Consider the following 9,607-nt stretch of genomic DNA (forward strand, 5'->3'; position numbering starts at 1 on the left):
CAGTACTGTATATTGTCTACAACAGGTACATACTAGAACTGTATATGCCTTATGGAACCTCAAGTTTGCACCACCCACCTCCTGGTGCCTGGAAGGTGAGTGCATTCCAGGAAAATGGCATCTAAAGCTGGGCATGGAAACATGTGTGATTATAATGTGCTTGTTCAGGTCTCAGGATGAATATCCCTGTAAAACGGACGTAATCCAGACAAGTTTGCATGTAGTGTAGTGTGTTGACATTCCTGCTTTATTTCAAAACTGAAGTATTCTGCGTAAGACTAATACAAATCCAGTGACTGGATTAAAACGGGCGCTTGTACACGTGCGATACCTTCACATGCAGACACCAAACACACAGGGGTAAAGGTTAATGCACACATGGACATGCTTTTCCGCGCATCACTCGTATCCTGAGCACCTAACCAACTGAACAAGCTACAGAAGGACTCGAACATACGCAGGCTTATTCACAAACATGTTCCTCAGTACACAAGGAACATCAAATCAATGGAACAGCCTTGCTAAGATGTGCAAAAAGACACATGCACACAAACGCACACACCGACAGAGTGCATAATCACACTCTTGCGGTGCTTGGCTGACGCCCTGTTCAGTGGTTTGAGAGTAATCGAATTGGAAACTTAACAGCCACAGGGTCTCATTCCTCACCGAGTCCAAAATCTATTACTGCACTGCTGCACACACATTCAACTGACTTATTTATCTATTTGCTGCCAGCATGCTCGAAACCGAGCGCGCATATTTCTGTGTTTTCTACTGATATATGAACTTTTCATAAACCATGGCGTTCTGCGGATGCTGAATCAGAACTATTGCTACAACACAAACAGTGACTATGTTTACAAGCACAGGGCAGCATGACAGCAGCGCTATTCGGACCGGAGTGGGGTGATGCCAGTTTGCCACAGGGACGTTTATGTTTATGACCGATCCGCACAGGGTAAAGCACTCTCGGTATAAAAGACAGGGGTGGGTGGGGCTACTAGATTTACACACTGCCTTCACTCCAGGAAAGAGCACACACTTAAAAACGATGGCTCTTCAAGGGTTCTTTAGTAAAGAAAATGATTCCACAAAGAACTGTGAACACTCAAAGAACCATCTGCATTATTAAAGGATTCTTTACATTGCGAAAGGGTTCTTCAGGTTGATGAAGAATGTGCTGTAGATGGTTCTGTGTAAAGCCTCTTTAAAAAAGGTTCTTCTATTATTACAAGCTTGACATCACCACAATAGAAGAACCCTTTTGGTGCTATATAGAAGCCTTTTCAAAAAGGGTTCTAAAAAACAATATATGCAAAGAGTTTTTTGAGTGTTTATGGTTCTATATAAAACCATTTTCTTTTCTAAAGAACCCTTGAAGAACCATCATTTTTAAGTGGGTAACAGGCACGTCAAAACATTTCATTTGTTATTCCACTTCCAAAAAAACATCTGTCTTGCTGTCTTGAGTGAATGCAGTGTTAATTAGCATTAATATTAATAAGTATTAATGTTATCATTGACATTAGCTTGGGAATTCACAGATTTAATTTAGTCAACATCACCGCATGAATTCAAACACTGTTCTGTTACTGTGTATAACCTGAGGTCATGTCTGCTCTTTTAATGGAAGGCAAAAGCCAGAAGAATCTTGACGGACGAGGGAGCGGACAGTCGCATTCGGACAAGATTAAGATCTGCACGGGACTAAAATCACTGAGACACAGCAGGAAAAATTGACATTACCCTGCTTATGCCCATTATGCCCATGTACAACCGATTATGGTGTAAGTTAATAGCCTAAAGCAGGATTACTGTTATGTGGGGACGTGATATAATGTGAGTTTACCACAGGACTTCTGTGATGTTTATGGCCAAATCGCACGGGATAATAAATCTCAGTCTAAATGACAGACAAAGGAGTGGTTACTGGGTTTATGCACTGCATTCATGCACTCAATTTACCTGTTATTCCATTAATCCTAAACATCTTACTGTCTTAGTGAACAGAGTGTATCATTAGCGTTGTCATAAGCATCACAGTCAACGGTCAGCATCACTGAGGAAAATCAGCCCCTTTTTCCTGTAATGGTTTTTACATTTTAATGTTCTGAGCTATACACTTGAGGTATGACAGTACATATTGACTTGATTTTATCCAAGGAAAACACAAGTAAATGCTGGGCTTCCACACTTTTTTGATACTTCAACACTCCTTTTCCACAGAATATGATAGTGTTTTGTTAGATTAATAAAACCTTTTGTTTTTTTATCCTTTTGTTTAAGAATCCTTTGTTTTTTAGAATGTAAAAGGTGCTGAAGTCTTTACTTTTGTGGGAATTTGGTTATGACTAAAATTACATAGAAACGCTGGTAAAAATTACATTACCTCACCTCCTCATGTAAACCTAATCTCGTCCGAATAAGGCTTAAGGAACTGGACTAAATTAAAGCCCTATTCGGACTGCATTCATTTTATAGGATGAGGTGAGCTAACGTAACTTCTCCTGGAGTGTTTTTAGTGCCATCTGAATTGCTACCAAGTACTAGAACTGAGCTCACACCCTAATAGCCCAAATTGTTCCTGTAAAAATGCATCATCAAAACTTCTTTCAACCTTCTGAAACTGCATCCAGGTCTTCAGTAGGGTCACAGAGACTTGTCGATGTGGTTTAGTGCAGAGTGTGACTTACTGTGAGCTATAAAAATGAACAAAGCTGCAGGCAGCCACTTTAGAGAAGCCGAGCCTGTATTCACAAACCACCTCAGGATGTTGGAGAGCTGATTTAGAATTTGTGACCAAGATCGTCATAAATATGGAGGAATCGGATCCAAGAACAGTCCTGCTTTGTGAATATTGAAGCAGCGGTGATGTTTTGTTCCTTTTTATAGCTCAGAGAAAGTCATACTATGTCCTAAACCACATCAACTTGATTGTGAGGCCTTAATGAAGACCTGGATGGGGTTTGGGCAGGTTGGGAGAAGTTTTGGTGAAACCTGTTGGGCTATTTGGGTGACTACTGAGTTCTGTACTGAGTATTTGTTAGCAATGTTAGCCTATTAGCTCTAGTTTTTAAAATAAAATATGGACTCCAGACACGTCCTACATGTAGGTTAAGTAGAAAATTAGGTAAATAATTTTTTTCACCAAACAATTCCTTGAGCTTGACTGAGACCTCGGTTGGTCGATGACAATCGAAACCATGCTGTTTAAATGCTCATGCTTAAGTAGACTATCAGGAGTCTTAATTAGACTAATTTCAAACCACTGGTGTGAGCCGATTATTGGATATCGTCCATCTGATTACGAGTCGTTGTATGTTCTATTTGTGCTCTGGAGACTGCAAGATGTGGAAGCAGTAATTCTATACAATGAGCTGTAAAAGTCACCATCGGTGAGCGGCTTTTCAGCATGTTTAGGAAGCTGTAACTGCGTCTCTGTGCACGATGGAATGAGTGAGAGAGTATGCGTCTATAAATATTGCGCGCATATCTTTTTCCGTCCCAGTGCAGCCCAAATCATTTCAAATCAATACGCATGGCAGAGCGAAGGAGAGAGTAACACTCAGCCTCAGTGCCCGACTTCATTACATCACAAGACTGTAGAGCAGCGGCCCTGACTGTTTTTATTCTTCTCCAAAGGAGCAACACATTCAGGAGAGAACTAGTAGGGACGACCAGATCTCTGTAGAAAATATTTCTGCTAATTAGTCTTCCAGCAACCTACACTGTATTCCTACAATGTAGCCAATACAAGGAGAAATGTGTGTTTCTAGTCGCATTGTGTCACCTGTTTATCCCTTTAAGGCTGATGCAAAAACATGTCGTGATCTAACGAAGCCGAAAATGTATAGATCTTTATTTAAATAAAAATATAGTGCGCACATCAGTGGCCTTTTATTGTTACTCTTATTAAATAAAACAATAATAAGAGTTTGTCCCTCTGAATTGTGCTGTGTGGTTGCTCAGAAAAAAATTTGCAGGCAACATGGAGCTTCTTATATACAGTGATAGAAAACATGGTAGCACCTGTTCTTGTTCCACCAGAGAGGAAGCCTCAGGACCTTCAGGGCCTTCAGAGAAGGCCTGATGATCTCTATGCACTAAAAAATACAAAAATCAATCTACAGTTTTTAATTTAGAACTACCTTTGTTTTATTGTTAAGTTTTGGTGGGAAACAAAATGGTTAAATTCTTCAAACAGCCAGCAGAAAACTAGCTAATCAAGAGTTGTTTTTCTCCATGGGATCTAGGTAGATATATCTAAGTGAGCTCTCCTATTGGTTAGGACTTCAGGAACTGAAGAGAAGCCCTAACATGTTTAACCTAGATAAACCACCAATGTAACTACAATGTGACAGAGGAATCAACCAATCCAATTTCGAGTTCAAAATCAATGTCACGAGAAGAAAACGTTACTCTACGCCTTCTGGAGGTTCTAGATATGTCACTGGCAGCGAATACAAAAAGAGTCACTGTGAAACTGCTAATGTGTCTCTAAGAGGCTTCGAGTAAAACATGGAATGTCTTTTAGAAGCTGCAAATGTCTGTGTTTAATCTAGAACGACCAAATAAAATGTTCATGTGAATTGCAGTTAGCTTAGCACTAAAAGACTACTAGAATCCCAGGGGGACGCTAGCAGAAATGAGCATTAGAGGTGGGTTTTGTCATTATGGCTCACCACTGGATTTCATACTGATATATATTTACAGTGTCTCTGAACATGTCGCTGATGAGATGTTCATTTTGATACAGTTGAGGGAATGAATTAAGGATGAGATGAATGAATGAATAAAGGAAAATGCTACGTCTCGGGTTGAAGAAACAAAACGTCGAATTAGGGTTAGAACTGGGCTTATTTCATACGCTAGGTTTCAGAACATGCTCCTTCAGCCTATGCTGGATATATAGCTTAGACCATGATTAAAATATCACTTTAAATGTTTGGTTGTGCTAATTGTATTGGCTGCATTAGGCTATAGGCAGGACTATTATCCAGTAATTACTAACTGCCACGGGAGCCGATGACTCAAGCTTAGTGAGCCACTCAGTGAGTAAAGCTGCTCTAGAGCATTTGAGTGTGTAATAGTTGTGTGTGAGTGAGTGTGAGTGTGTGTGAGAGAGAGAGAGAGAGAGCGAGAGAGAGACTTACTAGGTACTCTGTTGATGGCTCGAAGTGGTCTGAGAACCCGGACGGTTCGGATCGCAGAGAAACTGACGTTGTGTCCATCGAGAGAGTACTCCAACATCCTGTGTGCAAAACAATACACACACACTCACTTCAACAAATAAACATACAAATATGTATCCAGACTCCCCTTCTCATTTATGAATTCAGCTACTCTGAGGTGCACTAACTGCTGACACAGGTGTTCAACTGTGCAAGCAGCTTGTGTAATCTTAACGCTTGTGTGGTGTTGATGTGTTTGTTACTCAGGGGTCTGCTGGACCCACCACATATTGTTTTTTAAAATCAATACAGTCATAACAATTTATGTAAAAATACCAGATGTTTAAAATATCAAAAGTGTCCAGCGTAGGATTCTACTTTAGCAGCTGTAGCCAGTCAGCAGCCTGTCCATATTGTCCACCACACACACACACACACACACACACACACACACACACACTAACAGCAGGCCATGTAGGAGGAGAACAGATGGGTCCCACAGTCCCCAACACAACACAAGAGTTGATAGAAAGTCATTGCTAGTTGGATGGGATACTCTGAAGCAGCCTAATCCTAAGATCATCATGCCCAATGCCAAGCATCTGCTGGAGGGGTATAAAGTCCCCCCAGCATTGGGCTGTAGAGCAGTAGAACTATGTTCTCTGGAGAGATCAAGCTTCATGTAATACTTTTGGAATGAGCTGGAGTGATCCAGAATCGATCAACCGACATCAGTCCCTGACCTCACTAATGCTCTCGTGGCTGCAATCAAACATCTACAGCAATGTTCCAGCATCACCTCAACTAATATCCTTGATTTCTTACCATGTTTTGCACTGTATATGCACAGACTACCTTAATTATGCATTATTAGATGTCATTTGCAGTGTGATTACAAAAATATCTTAAGATGTGTTGATTGTAAAATAAACTGATCAATAGTTTTTTTTACTCTGAATGTGTTAATTGTTGTGAAATCCTGGCAACAGTTAACATAAGCCACATTTTCAGTCACCCCTTATTTTCTTGTATCGAATCATATCACGGCTTATGTGAGTCTTTCCATCCCCTGCTAAATATAGAAGCGAATACCAAAGCAACGAACGAAAACTCGTTCTCAAATTATTGGGCCAGTCATTGCATTTTGTAAGTCAAAGAAGTCACAGAGGTCTGACTTATTGAGTCAGATTCTACAAGGTCCACTTGAAAGGATATGCAGAGAATAAGGGGACGGGTAATGCAGGGAGGAATGAGTGCAGATCAGTGAAAGATGCAGAGAGAGAGACAGTGAGGGAGTGAGAGAGAGAGAGATTATGTGCATACTGGAGTGCACATTGGGTGATCTTTGGGATTGCCTGGTAGTAATTGTCATTCATGAGCATATCTGTGACACATCGACTTGACATTAGGACTGGAACTGACATTAAAACTTGAATTGACATTAAACACACACACACACACACACACACACACACACACACACACACACACACACACCCTCACACTCTCACACTGATAATGGGGCTCTTTTTGACTCTTTTGCAGTGCTGCTTTATGATTGGTCACTCACCCTGCCATGACGATAAAGAGGTCCAGGCGGTTCCACGTGTCACCAAGGTAACACTTTGGTCCAAACACCCCCAGAGCCACCATCTTAACCACCATCTCCACAGCAAAGAATGCAAAGATGAAGTCGTCAAACGCCTATAGGGAGACAAAACTGCTGTCACTGAATAGAACAATATAGAAAGACATACGAAGGCCCATATACTATAATATTCATAGACTTTATTTTTTCCTTCTGAGGTCTGCTTTAAATGTTTGTGTGGTTTTATGAAGCAAAAACAGTCATAACTTACTTTTGCATGACTATTTTCCAACCTGTCTGTCTTTAAAACACAGATCTGAAAACTCATGGAGCAAAAAAGGTGACAAGTTCAGAAACCAATTCTCTGGCAGCATCGTTCCTAGGAGAAAATGTGATTTTAACCAAAAATTCTGGTGCACTCTGAGACTAAAGTACAGGTGAACTTGTAGAATTATTTAGTTTATTGAGTTGTACAGCTAAAAAATACATGTCCACCATGTCAAAATATTGTACTGATTTCTAGATATGTGGATTATAGCAAGGTCAAAAGGTCAGAAATCTCACTTTGAGACCCCGTATCCATTACAAATAAAGGCCATTCTAAAAACCTATCATTTATGTTTTACTTGTTCCAAAAGGCACATAGTGCTTGGACTCCCGGGATTGCCGCTTGTGATATACATGGTCATTTAGCTCTCATAGGGGTGATGATAGTCCTAAGAAATAAATGTGTTCTACATCAACTTCAGACAATTTCCTAAATGGCTGTTGGTTGCTAACAATGACAGTTTGTTTACATGTTTACCTTTTTTCGAACACCATTAGAAAGCTATTGAGAAAAATTTAAATACACAAAATGAAACAAAAACATGGGTTTTTGGTAATAATATTGTAGTTTTGATGGCCAGTAAAAATTAAGCACTATCTGTGTGTTGGCCGAGAGGAGTTTGCTGGTTTTTGTGACATAATGAAAACAATGCATTCAAAGTGGGCTGATTTGTAGCTGAATTTCTATATATAAACTGTATGGATGAGGTTTTAAAACTTTAGCAATGTTTACACACTACATCCATACATACAGTTTTATTTAAAAAATGGATGATGGACAAAAAAAGGAAAACATTTCCATGATATGGAAACAGTACACAGCCTTTCGCCTGACATTGTGTTTTCATGCTAGGAAAAACGTTAATCTCAGTCATATTTATCTTCTTTTCTAATTCGAACCTCAAGAAATATTTTTTTTTGCATTTTGTTATAGCTATATGAAGGAAAATAAGATTTATCAAAATGCATTAATTACTCGACAATTCAACAATATTACTTTCATCATGGTTCATCACAGGATACACGAAAAATCACGATTTCCATTCGGTTCCCAGTTTTCATCACCGATGTCCAGTGAGAGCAACAGTGGTTACATGTTCCAACCAGTGAGTGTATGTATCATATATATATCATGTAGACAGTATTTGCTGAGTTCAATGTGTTACTGGCCTGTAAGGCTGATTTATGTAAATGACCTCTGTTCTGATCGTGTCTTATGCCAAATGCAGCCTGGGCGGAAACACTCCTTAGAACTTCAGTGTGAGTGGGCGGGGCTATTCGTTCGTTAATCATGAAATTAGCACACAGTATAAAGGGCAGCTGCCGTTTTCAAATGCTGGAAATGGAGATGCAGAATGTGTCCCATGTCCTCGCTATGATAGGAATATATGACATTTTTGCTTAAGTGAGGACATTTTGTGTTGTTTTCACCACTTGTTTTATTTGAAAACTAAAAGAGCAGAAAAATTGCCTTTTGGATACTGAGGTTAAGGTTTTTGTTAGGTTTAGGTTTAGGTGTAGTATTGTTTAGCTACAGTAACACAAAAATCAATAGAAACCTATGGACGTCTTCATATGTATAGCAAGACAAACGTGTGTGTGTATGTATGTATGTGTGTGTGTGTGTGTATGTATGTATGTATGTGTGTGTGTGTGTGTGTGTGTGTGTGTGCGCGTGCGCAGCATGCAAAAACACACAGGGACAAAGAGCACAGGGGCACACAGTCAAAAAACAACAACTAAAATAAAGACATTAAACCTAGTAAGAGCTTTGCTGCTTCCTACTGTACCTGCAGAATGCTGCATCTGTCCGAGTGGCACTCCAGGTCCTGGCAGGGCTGGAACATGCCGAGGGTGACGCAGTTGAGCAAAATCACCAGCATGCTGACTCGCTCAAACCAAGTAGAGCTGAGGTTAAGGCTCATAAAACTCCCATTACACACAGATTCTTTGTTATGGTACAATTGCATCAATTTACAACAATGACACAGCAGCAAATACAGTAGCAACAAATACAGTTTATGTTTCATAGTGCACAGAAGTTTCTTTAGAATACATTTCACTTAGTTCATTTATAAACCAATGAAACTCTGCACTATGGAAAATGAACAAATTAAATCAGTTAAAAAATTGCAGTGAACCTTAAATAATGTGCAAAACGTCAAAATGGTTTTACAGTCACATGCAAAAGTTGCAAGAACATTAAATTTGAAATAAAAAAAATAAATATGGGATTTTTCTGCACCATTTTATTGTACCATTTCTATGTTGGTTTAAAAGATTGGGGGGGAAAAAAAAGTCTGCTTTTCAAGGATGTAACTGATACACATGCCTTACGCTGGTGCTTTATGGGTGGGTTGCCTGTACTTATGTTTGTTTTGTGTCTATACAAATTTCCTCTTTGGAGGAGAATAAATAATCTAATCTGATTCAAAACATTACATACAGACTTACATACATACGCACACATATATACACACATATTAGCAACCACCTGGGATACCATAGCAGCGGCCCA

General features: G+C 39.5%; 1 protein-coding gene across 1 annotated transcript in view; it reads right to left on the reverse strand.

Moving 5' to 3' along the window:
* The window catches only part of cacna1hb (calcium channel, voltage-dependent, T type, alpha 1H subunit b), a 110,029-nt gene extending 101,057 nt beyond the window's left edge, over nucleotides 1-8,972 (reverse strand). The window contains exons 1-3 of the mRNA XM_036557269.1: nucleotides 8,880-8,972; nucleotides 6,745-6,878; nucleotides 5,157-5,254 (exon numbers count right to left, since the gene is read on the reverse strand). Of these exons, the coding sequence (XP_036413162.1) occupies nucleotides 5,157-5,254; nucleotides 6,745-6,878; nucleotides 8,880-8,972 (325 nt within the window). The remainder of the gene's footprint in view (nucleotides 1-5,156; nucleotides 5,255-6,744; nucleotides 6,879-8,879) is intronic.
* Between the last annotated feature and the right edge of the window lie 635 nt (nucleotides 8,973-9,607).

Source organism: Colossoma macropomum, unplaced genomic scaffold (genome assembly GCF_904425465.1).
Source record: "Colossoma macropomum unplaced genomic scaffold, Colossoma_macropomum, whole genome shotgun sequence".
Taxonomy (NCBI): domain Eukaryota; kingdom Metazoa; phylum Chordata; class Actinopteri; order Characiformes; family Serrasalmidae; genus Colossoma; species Colossoma macropomum.